Raw genomic sequence first — 25,652 nt, forward strand, 5'->3', positions numbered from 1 at the left:
ATCAAAAGGGCAGATAAAGGATAACAGAATATTACAATGGAATCAGTTTGTGACGGTTTGTGCTTTAAGAACACAGTGCCTGACAGCGTGGAGCACATCATAGATGCCCAATAAATATTTGTAGGTTTATTAAAAGTAATAACACGGTTTCTGAAGAACCAACCTCCATTTTGCAAAAAAGGCAAAACTATATAAATGTCTTATACCTGACTGGATGGAGCAATGTGGAGCAATGAATGAGAGAATCGAAAAATTAAATACGAACTCTAATTTGATGGGAGAGAGAAAATTACTAAGAATTTTGCAAAAGAAAAATAAACAATGCCACAGTAGCATTAGCACTTAACAGTGCGTCAAAGATGTAACGTTTCCACTGCAATATGAACTGGTTCCTAAACTTTTTAGGTACCAGAGAGTAATCACTCAAACAGGAAATGAACTCTATTCCAGTTCGGGAAAGGTATGGTGATCGTTTTATCTGAAAATTATTAATGTATTTCTGGGAGACGGCCCTCTTATTCAGCATGCCTCAAAGTAATGCGGCATAAATATCAGGGGACCTCATTATACAACTTCAATACGGCATTGTCATGTGCAAGCGTATTCTCCCACCTCTGCGGTAGTTGCTTTCTAATATTGTAGGTTTTTGTTTTTAGCGTCGTGACACCCCTGGGATGACAAAGATGAGAGTGTGGATGATCACAAAACTTACACAAAAAGGGAAGCTCTTCTATATTATATGAAAACCCCTTATAAAAGGCATTCATTGACCAAAAAATGCTTTATACATTCAGATTTTACCCATCTCTCAACAGTGATGGTTTCCAAAGAAAAGACTCAGTAGTGAAGGCCACACACTTTTTTTTGCATTAATTTGATACGTTGAAAATCAGAACCTTTAAAGCATCTTGTAAATGGGAGAAATGGAACTGGACCTGGGTTTGGGGGTGGGTGGGTGGGATGGGAGCGATCAAAATGAATATGTGACTTAGCTGTTGACGCAGACAGCAAGGGAGTTGGTAGAAAATGTTACAGCAGACCTGACCACTGTACAGAGGGTCTATCAAGAACACAGTACAGGTATCAAAAAAGTCCCCAAACAAAACTAAAAAACAGACTGCAACTTTGCCAACTTGTAAACAAGGAAAAGCATTTCACAGATTCAAAGTTCAAGGGAAGTAAACGTCTTTAAATTATTTTTGTCAGTTCAACCCTGATTTAAAAGTATGGCTAGCAAAAATAAGGAAGCCGTGGCCATTGGCATCCTGAGCAAGAAGCTGTCTTCTGAGAAGCAGCACTTCCGAGCCTTTCTCTTCTCAAGATGCCACGTGAGGAGGAGACGTTCTCTCTTGAATTCCATCTCACTTTTCTCCTTTCCACACATCTGGAATATTCAGCAATTGCTTTGTGTTCTGGTGTTTACAGTCCTGGCTGCTATAGATTTAGACGTGGGGAGACAGGAGGGGGGAAGGCAAATTCTCGGAGGATGCTACGGGCCACTTCGACATTATTCTGGGCTATCTCTAAGGCTCTCTTAACTTCTTCAAAGGCATAACCCTCTCCCATGAGTTTTGCAATTTTTGCATCGACATTTTCCAATGCTGCCTCAGGCCCGTGGGGTTTTCTGTGGTGAATTTCTGGTGCAGTCCTGCGGGGTCGTGGTTTAGGAGGTCTGGCTGGTGCTTGTGAACCATCTGCATAGATTTTTAAAGAGATATTTAAATAATGAGATAAAAATAAAGATATTATACATTAGTATGATCTCATTATTTTATATGAAAAGTTTTTCATTGTTTCTACAAAAACCATTTTCCATTTTTTTATATACTACGGTTGGATAGGTTATATTGTCCCCATTTTGAACTTCAAGAAAACTAAGGTAGAGTGTGTTGGAAATTTAACTGAGAAATTAACACAAATTTTTTCCCAATTCTACATATTGTTCTTTAAACCATATGAAATAAAAGATACAGAAGGAAAAAACCAAAAATAACTGAAAAAGAAAAGCTTTCATTTTGGCAATACAGCTTATCCTTCTCTACTATGGTGGAGGCACTTGCTTGGGAAGTTTCTACTAGAGGAAACTGTTACAAGCTCGTGGATACTCCTGGCAGAACATCCCCACCAGGTCCTACACCCCACCCATGTCAGAGCAAAACTCCTGAGAAATATGCTTTGTGGCATATTTTTCAAGTTAATAATGCTGTAAAGTGATACCTTGCTGATGCTAAGGGGGAAATAATGAAATAGTAGATGCTTTGAGTCTGCTATTAGTCAATAGGTTGGACAGAAGTAAACTCAGTGCTTTGCTGAAATACTTTATCCAGATTCCAATGTAGAACGCTTAGCCTGAGAAAAAGCAAAGCCAGCAAAAACATTAGTGGAGAACTCGGTTCCAGATCAGTCCCCTGATAATAGTTTCTCAAAGTTAAACCCAATGACGCTGGTATCCATGAATGGAAAGTAATCTTATTAGGAGAAAAGAAAGTTAGTTAATAGACCACCATCCCATACAGATCACCAGGACGTGGGCTAGTAACTTGAGGTGGCACTTTTATCATGGATTTCCATTTATCTGTATCTGGTACTTAATATCAAAAGCCTAGATTTTTAAAAAAGTTTAAAAGTTGTCAAATTTATTCCATGAAACATTTATGGGTTTAAGATACAGTAGATGCCAACAGTTATTTAATGTTTTTCCTCTTAGACCACTGACAGGTGCCAAATTCAAGGACACAAATAAATGAAGAAGTGAGGCTAGAACCCTCTTGACTCCTGTCCTCATCCTGTCCCTCTGGGTCTCTGCTCCCTTGCCAACTTTCCTGATGGCCTATGGAAATATTATAAGCTGATACTTTCAATAATAATCAAATGTAAATTATAAAGAATTATCTGATACATTATTTCATATTTCTCTCATAAGTATGATATTTTTCTCTGAGAAGGTAACTTGTAAAAAAATATACATCATCCTGTTTGCAATTCTAGTAATATCAATATAACATACACAAAACAAAACCCTCCAGGATGAAAATATTTAGTTCTACACAAAATTGGATGATAGTCTTATTTCTAGTTGTTCCTTTCTTACAGAATGATATCCAGTTTGAAAAAAATATTATAGCTGTAGATAAAGCTTACTCTGGTCATACATAAGAACACACATTAGTTTCTGGTTCTTGCTAAAGTCTATACTGTTTTGTATATCTGTAACTAAATATCGCAAATTATTATGGTCTAGTAAATTGCATTTCTTACTGTTTTGAGATTTCATTTATTTTTCTATTAAGTATTTCCATTATGTCATGCAGAGAGGGATAATAAATTATGCTTTGCTTCTAATTACTTCCAAAAACTATTAGAGATTCTAGTAAGCTTTCCTTTAATCAGTTACCACAGAATTTATACATTGAAATATTGTCTGTTCTGACTTACTTTTAGGTGAGAAAAGTATCTAGAATTAAACACAAGTTTAAATTCCTTGTATTCTACTGGTAATTTTCGAAGAATTTTTCTAATATTGTTATTTTGTTTCTGTCTAAATACTGAGAAGGGGACATGAATATCAAGCATCTCTGAAAAGTACAGCTATGAATACTACTAAACTGGGAAAGATGCTGTGGCAGCGAGAGACCCATCTAATAGTATAATTGGAAATTAAGTCTTAAGATTTAGAACTTCTAGATGTAATAAACATGTGTCTTTGATCTTGGTAGATGGCACCTGTCACCAGGAAAACCCCCCAAGAAATCTATCCACTCTGTGAGGCTGCTATAATTAATACTGGCCAAATGCAATGGAATTTGCAGATGACAAATTTTATTGGAGAAAGCTGTTCTTTTCTTGAAAAAAAATAAGTACTAAACATAATTCAGGAAGGCTAAGTTAGGTTAAACCAAATGTTAGGGAAAACACACACACACACACACACACACACACAAAATGATTAAATCAAAACTATCTAGCTAGAGGAGTGAAGGTATCTCTGATCTATTTGTAATACCAACTAGAGGAAATGATTCAAACCATCTCTGGAAGGAATCACAATAGATTTTTGAAGATATTTTCAGTAAAAAAAGAAAAAACTTTGAAGCAAAGATTAATTTTTCCAAAAGATAGATTTTTTTCAGTAAAAAAAGAAAAAACTTTGAAGCAAAGATTAATTTTTCCAAAAGATAGATTTTTTTCCTTTTAAACACAAAACTCATATATCCCAACTCATTTAATCCTAGTCCTCATTGCCCTAACTCAAAATCTGTTTCCCCAAAACAGTGCTGACATCTCTTTGGAATCTTACAAATGCCCAGAGTTGAACTGTATCATGTATTAGAGCCCACAAATGGAAGTAACGTGGAAGCTTTGTTGCAACTTTTTGCCACCTGTTATATACATTTCTATTTATTGCTGAATATTTATTCAATTTGTAACGTTTTAATTTTTTGTTTGTTTTAATTGGATAGTGTAGCTCTGCACCAGGTAACTGACTGGCAGCTACAACTTTTCAAGATGAGGATGTCGGTGACGAGCACCGAGGTTGGTTAGATGCATCTGTTTGGCCACTAAGATTTTGAGTGACTTTGAGTTAAGCAGTTTACTTTCATAATTCTCACTCTCCAAATCTACTAAGTATTATTTGTAATGATAACCACTATACTACAGTGCTATAGAACAGCAGTTACTATGAATTAATAGGAATTCAAATGTGGAAGAGGACAAAAACCTGGAATTTGTAGTGAGTGCCTAGTTCTGTATGAAACTTTTAAGCAAGATATTAACAAGAAAGATCTGTTACAACCTGAATTAATAGTAAAAGCCGTTAGAAAAAACAGGCAATTTTCATGCTGATCATTACAGCAAAGCACTTAAAGCCAATCCCTCTTTCTAGACACCTCTTCTTAAAACTCATGAACAGCCTTCACTGTTTCCACTTCTTTTTTCTCACAATGTCTAAAAGAGGAGATACCAGGTCCTTATTCACTTTGTAATGTGTAGATGATGCAAAGGAGCGATGAAACAGCAGATGAACCTCTCTCAGAGTTCTCCCAAAGCTGCTATGTTGTAGTTTTGGAGTACACTGGAATGACTATGAATTTTGCCAGCACTATGGGGATTTCTGTACCTGAATACATGTCATCCTTAGAAATGTGATTGGAAGGACATGTTTTATTCTGGTGCTGCTGTCCGTGCTCATGGTATTTTTGAACTCCTATGAGCAAGGGCAACAACATCCAAATAAGTGCAAGAAGGTGTGGAGCCATAGGCTATAAACAGTACATCTTCCTGGAGCACTAATTTTACTCAAGGATATGAGAGAGTTAATATTTTTAAATATGAAAATAATGTAGATATACCAAGTAAAATGCAAAATTTCTATAAATTGTTGAAATAATACAGACTTCGAAGCAATTTCCTGCATGTGATTGTCCACTTTTAGTTAAATCCCTAGTCTCCATGTCATTCGGAGTTAGCTCTTTGGTGGGGAGAAAGATTTGAGAAGCAATAGTTTGACAGCATATAAAAATGGACTATCATACAATAATTTAAAATGATGTTAAAAAAAATTTAATGATGTGGTAAGAAACTTATGATACTATGTTGTACTGTGGAGTATGATCTCCACTGTGTGAACATGTGTATGGACAGATCATTAGAAAGAAGGACTCCAAAATGGCAATAATGTTCCTTACTGTTCTAAGTGACTTTTCTTGTATTTTTTTTTAATTCTACTTTGTTCTCTAATGTGTATGTACCACTTTCATAACTTTAAAAAAAGCCTCAGATCCCATCTGTTGGTTTTACAGGTCTGAGCTGCTCAAGAATCTAAGACAGAGATTGATTTTGCTGGTATAAAAAAGTACAGAAAGTACGTAGTGGCTTCCTAAATTCATGTGAAAAATGATCACAATCCAGGTTTTGAAATCTCTACTACAATTTTAGAATTCTTAGTACCCTCTTCTATCACTACTCATTTGGTTTTTATGATTCGCTATCTCCAAACTCAGCAATCACTGTTATATGAATGTGTGAGTTAAAGTTTTTTTTTTTTTTTTTTTTGCGCCATACGCAGGCCTCTCACTGTTGTGGCCTCTCCCGTTGCGGAGCACAGGCTCTGGACGCGCAGGCTCAGCGGCCACGGCTCACGAGCCCAGCTGCTCCACGGCATGTGGGATCTTCCTGGACTGGGGCACGAACCCGTGTCCCCCTGCGTCGGCAGGCGGACTCTCAACCACTGCACCACCAGGGAAGCCCGTGAGTTAAGTTTTTAAACCTAATTTTTGGCCTGACTACTGGTGGGATTACAACATAAACTTGGCTAACAACAACCTAAATGGGTGCACAGCCTACTGATTCAAATCCTATCAATCATTTACTAGCTGTGAGACCTTGGGTAAATTGGGTAAATTACTAAACTTTGTTGTGTCTCACTTACTTCTATAAATTGACATTAATAATACCTATTTCAGAGGGGTTGTGGGAAATAAAATTATGACTAGATCTGTATTGTATAGTAAATTTACATTTATTTATATTTTATATATGACATTACATTGTATTATATAAACTACTCAACATTAATATACAATATATAAACAATTATATAAAATGTTTTGTATGTGCAACTCTAAATATAACAATGTTAGGTATTAAATTCTCTGTTGTCTATATTTAAAACTGTATGTAATATTTTTTAAAGTCTGAGACATAATCTCTAGTAATTCAGTGATGATACTTGGGATGGACATCAAGACTCTTAGACTACAGATATGTTCAAGTATAACAATATGTGAGAATTAAAAGAAAAAAATATTGGAAGAATCAATATTGTCAAAATGACCATACTACCCAAGGCAATCAATGCAATCCCTATCAAATTACCAATGGCATTTTTCACAGAACTAGAAGAAAAAAATCTTAAAATTTGTATGGAGACACAAAAGACCCCGAATAGCCAAAGCAATCTTGGGAAAGAAGAACAGAGCTGGAGGAATCAGGCTCCCTGACTTCAGACTAGACTATACTACAAAGCTACAGTAATCAAGACAGTATGGTACTGGCACAAAAACAAATGCAGATCAATGGAACAGGATAGAAAGCCCAGAGATAAACCCACACACATATGGTCACCTTATTTTTGACAAAGGAGGCAAGAATATACAATGGAGAAAAGACAGCCTCTTCAATAAGTGGTGCTGGGAAAACTGGACAGCTACATGTAAAAGAATGAAATTAGAACACTCCCTAACACCATACACAAAAATAAACTCAAAATGGATTAGAGACCTAAATGTAAGGCTAGACACTATAAAACTCTTACAGTGTTCTGCCTATGTTTTCCTCTATGACATAAATCACAGCAAGATCCCTCCTAGAGCCTAGAGAAATGGAAATAAAAACAAAAATAAACAAATGGGACCTAATGAAACTTCAAAGCTTTTGCACAGCAAAGGAAACCATAAACAAGATGAAAAGACAACCCACAGAATGGGAGAAAATACTTGCAAACAATGTAACTGACAAGGGATTAATCTACAAAATTTACAAAGAGCTTATGCAGCTCAACATCCAAAAAACAAACAACCGAATCAAAAAATGGGCAGAAGACCTAAATAGACATTTCTCCAAAGAAAACATACAGATGCCAAGAGGCACATGAAAAGATGCTTAACATCACTAATTATTAGAGAAATGCTAATCAAAACTACAATGAGATATCACCTCACACCAGTCAGAATGGCCATCATGAAAAAGGTCTACAAACAATAAATGCTGGAGAGAGTGTGGAGAAAAGGGAACCCTCCTACACTGTTGGTGGGAACGTGAATGGTTACAGCCACTATGGAGAACAGTATGGAGGTTCCTTAAAAAGTTAAAAAATAGGGCTACCATATGACCCTGCAATCCCACTCCTGGGCATATATCCAGAGAAAAACATGATCCGAAAACATATATGCACCCCAGTGTTCCTTGCAGCACTGTTAACAATAGCCAGACATAGAAGCAAACTACATGTCCATCAACAGAAGAATAAGATGTGGTACATATATACAATGGAATATTACTCAGTCATAAAAAAGAATGGAAAAATGCCATTTGCAGCAACATGGATGGACCTGGAGATTATCATACTAACTGAAGTCAGACAGAGAAAGACAAATATCATATGATATCACTTATATGTGGAATCTAAAAAAATGATACCAATGAACTTGTTTACAAAACAGAAACAGACTCAGAGAGAAAAAAGTTATGGTTACCAGAGGGGAAGGGTTGGGGGAGAGGGATAGATTGGGAGTTTGGGATTGACATATACACTCTGCTATATTTAAAATAGATAATCAACAAGGACCTACTGAATAGCACAGGGAACTCTGCTCAATACTCTGTAATAACCTAAATGGGAAAAGAATTTGAAAAAGAATAGATACATGTATACGTATAACTGAATCACTTCACAGTACACCTGAAACTAACACAACATTGTTAATCAACTATACTCCAATATAAAATAAAAAGTAAAAAAATATTTTTATTAGACCTGTATCTTATAGTAAATTTACATTTAAACTACTCAAAACATTAATATACAATATAGAAACTATTATATAAAATATATTTTACATGTGCAACTATAAATATAATAATATATGTTATGTATTAAGTTATCTCTGTTATCTGTATTTAAAATACTTAGCATAACATTTGTCCCATAGTAAGTGCTTAACAAATTTTAAAAATGATTACTACATACAATCTGAGACATAATCTCTAAAATTATTTAGTAATTCATTGACTGTACTTGGGATGGACATCAAGACGCTTAGACTACAGATTTTTTCAAGTATAACAATATCTGAAAATTAAAAAAAATATAAATTAACTTATCAAGGCATAAAAGAAATCTCATACACATCATCATTATGACTTTGTTACTCTTCTGTAAGTTGGAACAATTATTTCTGGAACTCATTTATGTAAACTTGAATTGCTGCCACTACAGATATACTATTTAATTTTAGAAGGACATGTTTTAATACACAGTTTTCACTAAATTACAAATAAAATATCTTCACATACACTAAGGTAGGTAATTATGATTGTAAGGGCCAAGGTTATGACATAATTTTTTTAATACATCCAGAAAATGGTTATAAAAGAACTACATTAGTATTAGATTTGTAGGAAAACTGACCCCATGTTCAGTGGTTTTAAAACTGAAGCTGTATGTAAGGAAAAACATTTTAGGTAGTTGAACTATGGTAAAACTCTGTAATGCGGCAATTTCCTTTGTTGAAACACAAAACAAAATCTTAAAAACACAGTTTATCTTAAAACATCACTTATAACAATACACAATTCCCACTGTTATGTGAAATGAAGCCGTGATTTCCAGTTGAGGTCTTAATATAAAATTCATTCAACATCTGGGCACTTTTCCTTTAAGCTAGTAAAGGAAAAGTAGTATTGGAATTAATTCCTTTTATGAGACCTCCTTTATTTTGTAGGTATACTTGGCAATAATAGCTGTTACCAGTTACAAACACATTTAATACAAGTCATATTCTGAAATTCTAGTGTTATTTTTAAGTATTACCTTGAACGTCCTTTCAAATACTAAGAATGTTAAAAAAAAATCTCAAGAGCTCAGCTGTACTTCATCAGCATGAGCACAAACACATCATCATTACGACTTTGTATTCTAATATAAGTTGGATTCCCTGGGTTTTTAAAGAATGGTATTCAAACTGTAGCACATTATATCTTACCAAAGAGAAAAGCAAACTTAAAAATGTCTAAAAACTCATGCACAGCTAGTACAGACATGAACCCTATGTGAAGAAATAAGCAGACTATTGGCAAAAACATTTGGCCCATATAAGGTATATGTAAGTGTAACACAAGCCGGTAAAATCCACTTATTCTGATTATCATTATGACATATTCATATCATTAAATATTGTTACATCTACAAACTTCAGAAAATTATAAACTTTTATGGGGGGAGGAATAAAACATTTGGAAGGCTCTTTGTATATGTAGACATACATTTACATGCACACATCCTTTTTAGAAAAAGGAAAATATTTTTAAATCAATTAAATTTTTTGAGTTAGAAATATTTTAATAGAAAGCTTATATACATAAGTAAGTCACCATCAATTATTTACATCACCATAAAAAATAGGAGAAATGGAATTTATAAGATGTGGCAGTTATACCAGAATCCTCAACGATTGTCTTAAAAAGGCCTTAATATCAATAAAAACGTTACTGCAAAATAAGCACTATTAGTATCCCAAAGGCACACTGCATAGTCTTAAGTTTCTGATGGAAAGATCTAATCCAGAAGGCAAGCTGAGTCCCTCTCCTGGTGTGAAATAAACTAGTGGACAGCTTGGTAGCCCTGTGAAGCAGCATGTGAGCAAATATCTTGTTGGAAAAAAGTATCTTATTTTCTGTGGTTTGACTGTGTTTGTAAAGAGAGTTCAGGGAGTAGGCTGAAATAGTTGATGTTACACCTAGCTGAGGCCCTCAGAGGTAATAATCAGGACTATTTTATCACTCAGGTAAAGCCAGTTTAGGTTTCTGGTAAATGCATATTTGGGGATGTTTCAACAGGGTTTGTGACTTAAAGTTCTTCCTTGAAATTTCTAGTGTAATGCTAACTGGAATTCCTACCAGTTGAAATCATATATGTGAATGATGTCCCTCTGGGCTCAACAATACCTGCATGTTACAGTGCAAACTGTAAAGAAGCTGTGAAAATAGAGCATTTAGGCCACAACTCTTCTCATAACTTGAGTATATGTTTCTGTTAATCCAGAGCTGGTGGTACTGAATGCTATTTTAAATCAGTCATGGCACTCTTCTCAAAGTTGTATTTTAACATTATTTCCTTAAGGGATTTGCTTCCTTCTCCTATATATATTGTAAGATACTGTCTCTCTCCTTCTTCTTGACTTTCACATTTTTTCATCATTCTGGAAATCTACCCTTTCAAATGGAAATACAGTGTTTCAGTGGGTACCCATGGATATATCTGAAATATTGGAATGACTAGAAGTAAACTGGTAAAAACAGCACAGACCAAAATTTGAAATGGTTAATAAAATTTTCCGTTTTTCTGAGTTATAGTCAAGTGTAAAAACTTACAAAACTGCTGAGGGATTTTTGCATCTCCCATGCATGTCATCAAGTACAGAACTATTGTGCTGATAATTCTCAAAGCAGCTAAATAATTATCTTGATTCGGAAGTTACAGAATGGACAGCTCTCACTATTAACAAATCTGTGAACTGAGGTTTGAGCTTAAAAGCAAACCCAATCCAGCAATACATAAAAAGGATCATACACCATGATCAAGTGGGATTTATCCCAGGGTTGCAAGGATTGTTCAATGTCCATAAATCAATCAATGTGATACACCATATTAAACTGAAGACTAAAAACCATATGATCATCTTAATAGATGAAAAAAAAGCTTTTGATAAAATTCAACATCATTTATGATAAAAACTATCCAGAAAGTGGGTATATAGAGAACATAACCTAAACACAATAAAGACCATATAGGGCAAACTCACAACTAACATCATACTCAATGATGAAAAGTTGAAAGCATTCTCTCTAAGACCAGGAACAAGACAAGGATGCCACTCTCACCACTTTTATTCAACATAGTTTTGGAAGTCCTAGCCATGGCAATCAGAGAAGAAAAAAATAAAAAGAATCCAGATTGGAAAGGAAGAAGTAAAACTGTCGGTCTGCAGACCACTTGCTACTATACACAGAAAATCCTAAAGATGCCACCAGCAAACTACTAGAGCTCATCAATGATTTCTGTAAAGTTGCAGGATACAAAATATACAGAAATCTGTCTCATTTCTATACATTAACAATGAAATATCAGAGAAATTAAGGAAACAATCCCATTTACCATCACATCAAAAAGAATACAATACCTAGGAATAAACCTACCTAAGGAGGCAAAAGACCTGTACTCTGAAAATTACAAGACACTGATGAAGGAAACTGAAGATGACACTAACAAATGGAAACCATGTTCTTGGATTGGAAGAATCAATATTGTTAAAATGACCATACTACCCAAGGCAATCTACAGATTCAATGCAAGCCCTATCAAATTACCAATGGCATTTTTCAGAGAACAAATAATTTTAAAATTTGTATTGAAACACAAAAGACCTTGAACAGTCGAAACAGAGAAAGAAGAACGGAGCTGGAGGAAGCATGCTCCCTGACTTCAGACTGTACTACAAAGCTACAGTAATCAAAATAGTATGGTACTGGCACAAAAACAGACACATACATCAATGAACAGGATAGAAAGCCCAGAAATAAACCCACACACTTATGGTCAATTAATATATTGGGTTGGCCAAAAAGTTGGTTCAGATTTTTCTGTAAATGTTATGGAAAAACCTTAACAAACTTTTTGGCCAACCCAATATAACAAAGGAGGCAAGAATATACGATGGAGAAAAGACAGTCTCTTCAATAAGTGGCACTGGGAAAACTGGACAGCTATATGTAAAAGAATGAAATTAGAACATTCTCTAACACCATATACAAAAATAAACTCAATGGATTTAAAAACGTAAATGTTTTTAAAACATTTTAAAACATAAAATGTTTTATAATGTTTTAAAACATAAAAAGTGTTTTAAAACGTAAATGTAAGATCAGATACTATAAAACTCCTAGAGGAAAACCTAGGCAGAACGCTTTTTGACATAAACTACAGCAATACTTTTGGATCCATCTCAATGCTCCTTGACATAAACCACAGCAATATTTTTTGGATCCATCTCCTAGAGTAATGGATATAAGAGCAAAAAACCAAATGGGACCCAATTCTGGTTTTTTTTTTTTTTTTTTTTTGGCTGCACCACATGGCATGTGGAACTTCCCCAACCAGGGATCGAACCATGCCCCCTGCAGTGGAAGCACAGAGTCTTAATCACTGGACCACCAGGGAAGTCCAAATGGGACCTAATTAAACTTAAAATATTCTGCACAGCACAGGAAATTATAAACAAAACAAAAAGGCAACCTACAGAAGGGGAGAAAATCTTTGCAAATGATGTGACCAAAACGGGATTAACTTCCAAAATATACAAACAACTCATACAGCTCAATATCAAAAAAAAAAACCCAATCAAAAAATGGGCAGAAGACCTAAATAGACATTTCTCCGAAGATGACATACAGATGGCCAAGAGGCACATGGAAAGATGCTCAACACTGCTAATTATTAGAGAAATGCAAATGAAAACTACAGTGTGGTATCACCTCACACCAGTCAGAATGGTCATAACCAAAATGTCCACAAATAATAAATGCTGGAGAGAGTGTGGAGAAAAGGGGACCCTCCTACACTGTTGGTGGGAATGTAAATTGGTGCAGTCATTATGGAGAACAGTAAGAAGGTTCCTTAAAAAACTAAAAATTGAGTTACCATATGATCCAGCAATCCCATTCCTGGGCATATATCTGGAAAAGACAAACTAATTCGAAAAGACAGATGCACCTCAGTGTTCATAGCAGCACTGTTTACAACAGCCAAGACGTGGAAGCAACCTAGATGTTCGACAGAAGAATGGATAAAGAAGATGTGGAGGACGAGGGGAAGAAGGTGGAAGAGTAAGACGTGGAGATCACCTTCCTTCCCACAGATACACCACAAATACATCTACACGTGTAACAACTCCTACAGAACACCTACTGAACACTGGCAGAAGACCTCAGACCTCCCAAAAGGCAAGAAACTCCCCATGTACCTGGGTAGGGCAAAAGAAAAAAGAATAAACAGAGACAAAAGAATAGGGACAGGACCTGCACCAGTGGGAGGGAGCTGTGAAGGAGGAAAGGTTTCCACACACTAGGAAGCCCCTTCGTGGGCGGAGACTGTGGGTGGCGAAGGGGGGAGTTTCGGAGCCGCGGAGGAGAGCACAGCAACAGGGGTGCGGAGGGTAAAGTGGGGAGATTCCCGCACAGAGGATCAGTGCGGACCGGCACTCACCAGCGCGAGAGGCTTGTCTGCTCACCCGCCGGGGCGGGCGGGGCTGCGAGCTGAGGCTCAGGCTTGGGCAGAGCGCAGGGAGAGGACTGGTGTTGGCGGCATGAACACAGCCTGAAGGGGTTAGTGCACCACAGCTAGCCGGGAGGGAGTCCGGGAAAAGGTCTGGACCTGCTGAAGAGGCAAGAGACTTTTTCTTCCCTCTTTGTCTCCTGGTGCGTGAGAAGAGGGGATACAGAGAGCTGCTTAAAGGAGCTCCAGAGGTGGGCGTGAGCCGCGGCTAAAAGCGCGGACCCCAGAGACGGGCATGAGCTGCTAAGGCTGCTGCTGCAGCCACCAAGAAGCCTGTGTGAGAGCACAGGTCACTATCCACACGTCCCTTCTGGGGAGCCTGTGCAGCCCGCCACTGCCAGGTTCCCGGGATCCAGGGACAACTTCCCCTGGAGAACACACGGTGCGCCTCAGGCTGGTGCAACGTCACACTGGCCTCTGCCGCCGCAGGCTCGCCCCGTACTCTGTGCCCCTCCCTCCCCTCGGCCTGAGTGAGCCAGAGCCCCCGAATCAGCGTCTCCTTTAACCCCATCCTGTCTGAGCGAAAAACAGACGCCCTCCAGCAACCTACACGCAGAGGCAGGGCCAAATCCAAAGCTGAGCCCCTGTGAGCCGTGAGAACAAAGAAGAGAAAGGGAAATCTCTCCCAGCAGCCTCAGAAGCAGTGGATTAAAGCTTCACAATCAACTGGATGTACCCTGCATCTGTGGAATACATGAATAGGCAACGAATCATCCCAAATTGAGGACCGTGTGGATGAAAGGCTCTTGGTGCTGCAGCCAGGAGTCAGTGCTGTGCCTCTGAGGTGGGAGAGCCAACTTCAGGACACTGGTCAACAAGAGACTTCCCAGCTCCACAAAATATCAAATAGCGAAAATCTCCCAGAGATCTCCATCTTAACACCAGCACCCAGCTTCACTCAACGACCAGCAAGCTACAGTGCTGGACACCCTGAGCCAAACAACTAGCAAGACAGGAACACAACCCCACCCATTAGAAGAGAGGCTGCCTAAAATCATAATAAGTCCACAGACACCCCAAAACACACCACCAGACGTGGACCTGCCCACCAGAGGGACAAGATCCAGCCTCATGCACCAGAACACAGGCACTAGGCCCCTCCATCAGGAAGCCTACACAACCCACTGAACCAACCTTAGCAACTGGGGACAGACACCAAAAACAGCGGGAACTACGAACCTGCGGCCTGCAAAAAGGAGACCCCAAACACAGTAAGATAAGCAAAATGAGAAGACAGAAAAACACACAGCAGATGAAGGAGCAAGATAAAAAGGCACCAGACCTAACAAATGAAGAGGAAATAGGCAGTCTACCTGAAAAAGAATTCAGAATAATGATAGTAAGGATGATCCAAAATCTTGGAAACAGAATGGACAAAATGCAAGAAACATTTAACAAGGACCTAGAAGAACTAAAGATGAAACAACGATGAACAACACAATAAATGAAATGAAAAATACTCTAGATGGGATCAATAGCAGAATAACTGAGGCAGAAGAACGGATAAGTGACCTGGAAGATAAAATAGTGGAAATAACTACTGCAGAGCAGAATAAAGAAAAAAGAATGAAAAGAACTGAGGACAGTCTCAGAGACCTCTGGGACAACATTAAACACACCAACATTCGAATTATAGGGGTTCCAGAAGAAGAAGAGAAAAAGAAAGGGACTGAGAAAATATTTGAAGAGATTATAGTTGAAAACTTCCCTAATATGGGAAAGGAAACAGTTAATCAATTCCAGGAAGCACAGAGAGTGCCATACAGGACAAATCCAAGGAGAAATACGCCAAGACACATATTAATCAAACTGTCAAAAATTAAACACAAAGAAAACATATTAAAAGCAGCAAGGGAAAAACAACAAATAACACACAAGGGAATCCCCATAAGGTTAACAGCTAATCTTTCAGCAGAAACTCTGCAGCCAGAAGGGAGTGACAGGACATATTGAAAGTGATGAAGGAGAAAAACCTGCAACCAAGATTACTCTACCCAGCAAGGATCTCATTCAGATTTGATGGAGAAATTAAAACATTTACAGACAAGCAAAAGCTGAGAGAGTTCAGCACCACCAAACCAGCTTTACAACAAATGCTAAAGGAACTTCTCTAGGCAAGAAACACAAGAGGAGGAAAAGACCTACAATAACAAACCCAAAACAATTTAGAAAATGGGAATAGGAACATACATATCAATAATTACCTTAAATGTAAATGGACAAATGCTCCTACCAAAAGACACAGATTGCCTGAATGGATACAAAGACAACACCCATATATATGCTGTCTACAAGAGATCCACTTCAGACCTACAGACACATACAGACTGAAAGTAAGGGGATGGAAAAAGATATTCCATGCAAATGGAAACCAAAAGAAAGCTGGAGTAGCAATTCTCATATCAGACAAAATAGACTTTAAAATAAAGACTATTATAAGAGACAAAGAAGGACACTACATAATGATTAAGGGATCAATCCAAGAAGAAGATATAACAATTGTAAATATTTACGCACCCAACATAGGAGCACCTCAATAAATAAGGCAAATACTAACAGCCATAAAAGGGGAAATTGACACTAACACATTCATAGTAGGGGACTTTAACATCCCACTTTCACCAATGGACAGATCATCCAAAATGAAAATAAATAAGGAAACACAAGCTTTAAATGACACATTAAATAAGATGGACTTAATTGATATTTATGGGACACTCCATCCAAAAACAACAGAATACACATTTTTCTCAAGTGCTCATGGAACATTCTCCAGGATAGATCATATCTTGGGTCACAAATCAAGCCTTGGTAAATTTAAGGATATTGAAATTGTATCAAGTATCTTTTCCAACCACAATGCTATGAGACTAGATATCAATTACAGGAAAAGATCTGTAAAAAATACAAACACATGGAGGCTAAACAATACACTACTTAATAACGAAGTGATCACTGAAGAAGTCAAAGAGGAAATAAAAAAATACCTAGAAACAAATGACAGTGGAGACAAGGTGACCCCAAACCTATGGGATGCAGCAAAAGCAGTTCTAAGAGGGAAGTTTATAGCAATACAAGCCCACCTTAATAAACAGGAACCATCTCGAATAAACAACCTAATCTTGCACCTAAAGCAATTAGAGAAAGAAGAACAAAAACACCCCAAATCAGCAGAAGGAAAGAAATCATAAACAGCAGATCAGAAATAAATGAAAAAGAAATGAAGGAAACGATAGCAAAGATCAATAAACTAAAAGCTGGCTCTTTGAGAAGATCAAATTGATAATCCATTAGCCAGACTCATCAAGAAAAAAAGGGAGAAGACTCCAATCAATAGGATTAGAAATGAAAAAGGAGAAGTAACACCTGACACTGCAGAAATACAAAAGATCATGAGAGATTACTACAAGCAACTCTATGCCAATAAAATGGACAACCTGGAAGAAATGGACAAATTCTTAGAAATGCACAACCTGCCAAGACTGAATCAGGAAGAAAGAGAAAATATGAACAGACCAATCCCAAGCACCGAAATTGAAACTGTGATTAAAAATCTTCCAACAAACAAAAGCCCAGGACCAGATGGCTTCACAGGCGAATTCTATCAAACATTTAGAGAAGAGCTAACACCTATCCTTCTCAAACTCTTCCAAAATACAGCAGAGGGAGGAACACTCCCAAATTCATTCTACGAGGCCACCATCACCTTGATACCAAAACCAGACAAGGATGTAACAAAGAAAGAAAACTACAGGCCAATATCACTGATGAACATAGATGCAAAAATCCTCAACAAAATACTAGCAAACAGAATCTAACAGCACATTAAAAGGATCATACAACATGATCAAGTGGGGTTTATTCCAGGAATGCAAGGATTCTTCAATATATGCAAGTCAATCAATGTGATACACCATATTAACAAACTGAAGGAGAAAAACCATATGATCATCTCAATAGATGCAGAGAAAGCTTTTGACAAAATTCAACATCCATTTATGATAAAAACCCTGCAGAAAGTAGTCATAGAGGGAACTTTCCTCAACATAATAGAGGCCATATATGACAAACCCACAGCCAACATCGTCCTCAATGGTGAAAAACTGAAAGCATTTCCACAAAGATCAGGAACAAGACAAGGTTGCCCACTCTCACCACTCTTATTCAACGTAGTTTTGGAAGTTTTAGCCACAGCAATCAGAGAAGAAAAGGAAATAAAAGGAATCCAAATCGGAAAAGAAGAAGTAAAGCTGTCACTGTTTGCAGATGACATGATACTATACACAGAGAATCCTAAAGATGCTACCAGAAAACTACTAGAGCTAATCAATGAATTTGGTAAAGTAGCAGGATACAAAATTAATGCACAGAAATCTCTTGCATTCCTATACACTAATGGTGAAAAATCTGAAAGTGAAACCAAGAAAACACTCCCATTTACCACTGCAACAAAAAGAATAAAATATCTAGGAGTAAACCTACCTAAGAAGACAAAAGACCTGTATGCAGAAAATTATAAGACACTGATGAAAGAAATTAAAGATGATACAAATAGATGGAGAGATATACCATGTTCTTGGATTGGAAGAATCAACATTGTGAAAATGACTCTACTACCCAAAGCAATCTACAGATTCAATGCAATCCCTATCAAACTACCACTGGCATTTTTCACAGAACTAGAACAAAAAATTTCACAATTTGTATGGAAACACAAAAGACCCCGAATAGCCAAAGCAATCTTGAGAACGAAAAACGGAGCTGGAGGAACCAGGCTCCCTGACTTCAGACTATACTACAAAGCTACAGTAATCAAGACAATATGCCACTGGCACAAAAACAGAAAGACATATCAATGGAACAGGATAGAAAGCCCAGAGATAAACCCATGCACATATGGTCACCTTATCTTTGATAAAGGAGGCAGGAATGTACAGTGGAGAAAGGACAGCCTCTTCAATAAGTGGTGCTGGGAAAACTGGGCAGGTACATGTAAAAGTATGAGATTAGATCACTCCCTAACACCATACACAAAAATAAGCTCAAAATGGATTAAAGACCTAAATGTAAGGTCAGAAACTATCAAACTCTTAGAGGAAAACAGGCAGAACACTCTATGACGTAAATCACAGCAAGATCCTTTTTGACCCACCTCCTAGAGAAATGGAAATAAAAACAAAAATAAACAAATGGGACCTAATGAAACTTCAAAGCTTTTGCACAGCAAAGGGAACCATAAACAAGACCAAAAGACAACCCTCAGAATGGGAGGAAATATTTGCAAACGAAGCAACTGATGAAGGATTAATTTCCAAAATTTACAGGCAGCTCATGCAGCTCAATAACAAAAAAACAAACAACCCAATCCAAAAATGGGCAGAAGACCTAAATAGACATTTCTCCATAGAAGATATACAGACTGCCAACTAACACATGAAAGAATGCTCAACATCATTAATCATTAGAGAAATGCAAATCAAAACTACAATGAGATATCATCTCACACCAGTCTGAATGGCCATCATCAAAAGATCTAGAAACAATAAATGCTGGAGAGGGTGTGGAGAAAAGGGAACACTCTCGCACTGCTGGTGGGAATGTGAATTGGTACAGCCACTATGGAGAACAGTATGGAGGTTCCTTAAAAAACTACAAATAGAACTACCATATGACCCAGCAATCCCAATACTGGGCATATACCCTGAGAAAACCATAATTCAAAGAGTCATGTACCAAAATGTTCACTGCAGCTCTATTTACAATAGCCTGGAGATGGAAACAACCTACGTGTCCATCATCAGATGAATGGATAAAGAAGATGTGGAACATATATACAATGGAATATTACTCAGCCATAAAAAGAAACAAAATTGAGCTATTTGTAAGGAGGTGGATAGACCTAGAGTCTGTCATACAGAGTGAGGTAGGTCAGAAAGAGAAAGACAAATACCATATGGTAACTCATATATATCCAATTTAAGAAAAAAAATGACATGAAGAACCTAGGAGTAAGACAGGAATAAAGACAGAGACCTACTAGAGAATGGACTTGAGGATATGGGGAGGGGGCAGGGTGATCTGTGACAAAGCTAGAGAATGGCAGGGACATATATACACTACCAAACGTAAGGTAGATAGCTAGTGGGAAGCAGCCGCATATCACAGGGAGATCAGCTCGGTGCTTTGTCAGCTCGCCTGGAGGGGTGGGAGGGAGGGAGACACAAGAGGGAAGAGATATGGGAACATATGTATATGTATAACTGATTCACTTTGTTACAAAGCATAAACTAAAACACCACTGTAAAGCAATTATATCCCAATAAAGATGTTAAAAAAAAAAAGATGTGATTTATATGCAGAATGGAATATTACTCAGCCATAAAAACATATGAAATAATGCCATTTGCAGCAACATGGATGGACCTAGAGATTATCATACTAAGTGAAGTAAATCAAAGACAAGTATCATATGCTATCACTTATATGTGGACTCCAAAAAAATGATACAAAGTTATTTACAAAACAGAAACAGACTCACAGACATAGAAAACAAACTTACAGTTAGCAAAGGGGAAAGGGGCAGGGAGGGATAAATTAGGCGTTTGGGATTAGCTGATACACACTACTATATATAAAATAGATATACAACAAGGACCTACTGAATAGCACAGGAACGTATATTCAATATCTTATAATAACTATAATGGAAAAGAATCTGAAGACAAATAGACATATATATATTCAGTTTTTATATATATATATTCAGTTATATAACAATCACTTGGCTGTACCGCTGAAACTAAAACATCATTGTAAATCAACTACACTTCAAAAAAAAGTCAAAATACAGTTAATGAAAAAAATACTGATATAGGACAAAAATCTACATAGGAAAAACTTCTGATGTTCATAATTATGAGACAAATATATTTTTTCAGTTGCTCAAAATATGTGTATGTTCACCATAACACAGATATCGGCAACTCTTCCCTCTTCCCTTCTATCCATCCACTCATCCAAGGAACATGTGCTAGGCCCTCTTCTAGACACCTGGGGATAAAGCAGCGAACCAAACCACGTGTGTATATTCAAAGCAGTACTCTAGCAGATGAGATAGACAAGCAAATAAATGAATGAAAGGTGCTATGAAGAAACATAAAGCAAAAGAAGGGGATAGAAAGTGACTGTGTAAAGTAGGGGGAGCTATTTTAGATATGGTGGTCGAGGAAGACCTCCCAAAGAAGCAAAGCAGCAACATTCCATTAATAATGGTTATGAGTACGACTTGTATTTACTAAAATGGAACAAGCTTCTACTTGATGACTGGCAGTAGAGCACTGCATGATAGCCCTAAATAAGCTATGAAAATGAATAGTTTGGTGCTAATACTAATTCTAAAGAGATTTCTTCCTTTAATGGAGAAATAAGAGAATGCAGCAGTTCGGTATATAAAGACCTCAATCCCATTTCTCATATCTGATAAGGCAAAACAAAAGTTAGAGAATGAATAGATTCTGAATCACAGAACATGCTTTACTGACATATCAAAGTTAATATTAAGGCTTAATGTTTTCTTTTCCGTGAGACAATTTTGTAGGCATTCTTCTCATAATACATGCTTTATAAGCAAATGCAATGGTGATAAAAATACTTTCTTAGGCTGGCGGTGCTCAATTATACACTGAATAAAAAGGTGCTCCGAAAAGCACTGTACAAACATAAGGTATTATTATTACTATTATTAGCCAACTCACCTGAAGATGAAGGAAGCTGATCATAGTCCTGTGATGTTCTGTTGGATTTGACATTTTCACCTGGTAATCTCCTAGCAGGAGGCAAAGGAACCTGGCCACTTGCTGGATCAAAGAAGGGATCTTAAAAATAAAGATAATTTTCAGATTAAAACTATTATCTCTGCTAACTGGCTAAAGAAAAAAATGAGAAATTCTCTCTAAAGATCAACTTTTGAAAATAAAACATTTCATGACTGATAGTACCACTTTCTAATTTGTATATTTTCTAATTTATTCATCACTTGCTCAAATATGCTTTTCCCATTTATTCCTAATTAATACACACTACTAACTTTGTAGTTTTCAGATCTCTTACTTGATGGTAAAATTGTTGATGGTAAAATCTGCTTCTAATTTTAATTTTCTGTCCCAGTCTGTCCTGTACAATGAATAGAAACTGTTGTCAAAGAAAAAAATGGGTTTTGAATTTTGCCTGTAAGAATATTATATCAGTTAATCTGTCTAAGCATTAGGCAGACATAATCTGTAAAATGGACCTGACATTTGGGATTTGTGAGGATTAAATGAATTCATGTCTATGAAATCTCCTGTACATATAATGTGCCTTTTAAAATACTACATTGAGGGCTTCCCTGGTGGCGCAGTGGTTGAGAGTCCGCCTGCCGATGCAGGGGACACGGGTTCGTGCCCTGGTCCGGGAAGATCCCACATGCCGCGGAGCGGCTGGGCCCGTGAGCCATGGCCGCTGAGCCTGCGCGTCCGGAGCCTGTGCTCCGCAACGGGAGAGGCCACAACAGTGAGAGGCCCAAGTACCACACACACACACAAAAAATACTACATTGGGCATCCTATGCAAAAAATTGTTAGTTGGCTCACTGGACAATAAATTCAATTATTAAAAATTATGCTATTATTAACATTAAGGTTTGTATAAGTAGTAAAATGTGTTGTTTTTTTTTTTACCACCTTGACAGAGAGGGGGAATCTGAAATAGTGAAAAATATGAATTGCAGACAAATTAAAAATTATTGTACTTCTTAATTATATTTATTAAAAATAGAATAATGGCAGAAGCTAATGGCAGAGCTAATGGCAGAAAAAGACTGTATCAGTGCTACTATATTAAATCATTAGGACCATAAACCTACCTGGTTTAAAATTAGTAGTATATGAGTTTAAATCCATAGAACGGATTCATCTTCTGAGTAGATGAACATTACCTCTGCAACCTTAGTTCACTAATAATTTATCATCTGCCACCACTGCCATCTCGGGTTCCTCTGTTTTCCTCTCTCATAACACTTTCTTTTATGTCTGCCCGTATCTCCAAAGGTACTGTAAGTTCTTTTCAGGGCAGCGACCTTATCTTACTCAATTGTGTTTGAATTGTATCTCCTAATAGAAACACAGTACCAAGCATACGGCTTGGTAAATAGCCTGCACTTCACAAATATTTACCTTTAACTACCCAAATTAACTCATATTCAGATTTTTCATAAATTCAAATTCTGTGAAATTTGTACTGCTAACGTAAGGCTAAAATTATAACTATTAAAGAAGACCTGATAAATATTTCATTGTTTTAACTTCCATTTGAGTTTGATATTAAAAATATGCAACACTTTGATTATGTGAGAAGGAAATACATGCCTATTTATATTAATTTTGACTAGTTGAAGTCATTATTTCCTTCCCCCTATTTGCGTACAATTAATTATCTCCAGCTTTACTGGAGACTTTTTATTTTTTAACCTAAGCAAGGCTACTTAATTTGCTTTCATTAATTTTGAGATTAAAGTAAGTCTTAGATTCTGAGTTTTCAATAATTGAAAAGTCAATGGTTCAGCCTCATTAATTTTGTTGAAACATTTTAGGAAGGAATAAGAAGATAAATCAAATTCCATGTAACAAATGTTAGTCTTTTGATTTGGAAGGCTAACCAAAGGAACCAAATGTGGTGATTTCTGCATAAATTTAGAAATTTCCCAAAGATTTACAGCTAAATTTTCAATAAAATTTACTTTCAATTCTTGTTCATTCTAAAACATCACTGATATAATATTAGGTCAGAGAAAAGACTGTCTTTTATAATTACACTTTTTTATTTCCTTGGGGTAAATTTATAGGTTTGTTAGATATGCTATTTCTAATCGTCTATTTATTTAAGAGTAAACATTAGATTCTGGATACATTATTGAGTCATAAATAGAGTACAAAATATACAGTAGTATGATATTGCTCCATTAATCTGTTGCACCTAAAAGGTCACTAGGTACACTAAAAATATTACCAAAAATAGCACGAATACTTAGTTCAGTTCTGAACCACTACAATGCTTCATGTTAAGTTTGGCTACTGGTCAGGTACAGGGTAAACTGGGCTTCTGTAGCAAGTTATAAAGTTGGAAGCATTCCTGTTTCGATGGGAAAAGATACTATATATAATACAATTATTACAGAGAGTACAATAATTACCAAATTTGAAAATCAATAACGTTTTTAAAAGTAAATTCTTCAAAAATTCCTTAAAGTAAAATTTTAAATCCAGACTTAGGATTAAAACATACAAATTGAAAATGCCATAGCCAATGTACCATTTATATAGTAATACACGTTTGAGAAATGAATGAATGAATAAACACGATGGGATTAGTATACTCTAAAAAGCAAAGTACAAGTGCCTGTGATTTACAGTATGGTAATGCTAAATTGAAAAATTTTAAGACTTATTTTAAGAGAGTATTAAAAACTAAGGAAACACTGGGAGGGAAAGGTTTGCTAACTATGAAAGAAGTGGGGAAATACACATCAATCAAAATTATGCTGTGTAAGAAGGAAACCTATCAAGTGGTTATCTCTGGGAAGAGGCATTATGGAATTTTCTTAATTCTTTTTTTTCCCCCACTATCTATCTAAAACACTTCCCATTTTTTACTCATGCATAGGAAAAGAGGCAAATAAAATTGAACAGTTAAAACAATGGCATCTTTCCTCTGGGGCTGTCCAAAAGCCATCTGAAAGATTTATCAATATTCTGAAAATTTTAAAAGAATATCAATGCTAGATCTAATTGATAGAAGAGGATTTGAAGACCTATTTAGGTGAGACAAAGCTCCTCACTCTTTAACTCACATTCATAACACCCCCATATGTAGTGATCTGGTCACTGATCAAGTCCTCAAGTGTTAGAGAACTCACTACCCCTCTGAGATATAAGAAGTATTAATAATCCAGGAAGCTTCTTAACAGGAATGAAATTTCCCCTCCTAATTCTTCTCACTGGTCAGTCTTTGTCTCAGGAGACATGGAAGAAATCTAATCATTCTTTTACAAATACTGTGGTTGAAAGCAACTCTAATACATACTCAAGATCTTCTCTTCTGTCGGTTAAACATCCTCAGTTCCTTTAGTCTACCGTAGTTTACACAGTGTGATTTTACTTCCCTTTCCCATCCTGGCTGCAGTCCTCCAGATATAGCCTAGCCCTGGGTTTCTCCAACTTAAGCATGCATCAGAATCACCCCCAAAGGCTTATGAAAACACAGATTGCTGGGTCCTACTCCCAGAGTTTCTGATTTAGTAAGTCTTGGGTAGGTCTAAAGAATTGGCATTTTTAACAAATTTCTAGGTAGTGTTAATGCTGCTGGTCTCAAGACCACAATTTGAGAACCACGGCTCTACCCATCAATCCTTCAACACCTGAACACAGTAGTCTCCACACTGGCTGAGCCTGGGGGAGGACCTTGCCTCACTTGATCTCTGATTTGAACTCTGTGAGTGCAACCCTCA

At 36.7% G+C, this 25,652-nt stretch overlaps 1 protein-coding gene across 1 annotated transcript in view; it reads right to left on the reverse strand.

Moving 5' to 3' along the window:
- Window positions 1-735: 735 nt before the first annotated feature.
- The window catches only part of CBLB (Cbl proto-oncogene B), a 212,009-nt gene continuing 187,092 nt past the window's right edge, over window positions 736-25,652 (reverse strand). Inside the window, exons 18-19 of the mRNA XM_029213594.1 lie at window positions 21,865-21,984; window positions 736-1,694 (exon numbers count right to left, since the gene is read on the reverse strand). Of these exons, the coding sequence (XP_029069427.1) occupies window positions 1,435-1,694; window positions 21,865-21,984 (380 nt within the window). The 3' untranslated portion in view covers window positions 736-1,434. The remainder of the gene's footprint in view (window positions 1,695-21,864; window positions 21,985-25,652) is intronic.

Source organism: Monodon monoceros, unplaced genomic scaffold, assembly GCF_005190385.1.
Source record: "Monodon monoceros isolate NGI ecotype Baffin Bay Population unplaced genomic scaffold, NGI_Narwhal_1 Super_Scaffold_11, whole genome shotgun sequence".
Classification (NCBI taxonomy): Eukaryota; Metazoa; Chordata; class Mammalia; order Artiodactyla; family Monodontidae; genus Monodon; species Monodon monoceros.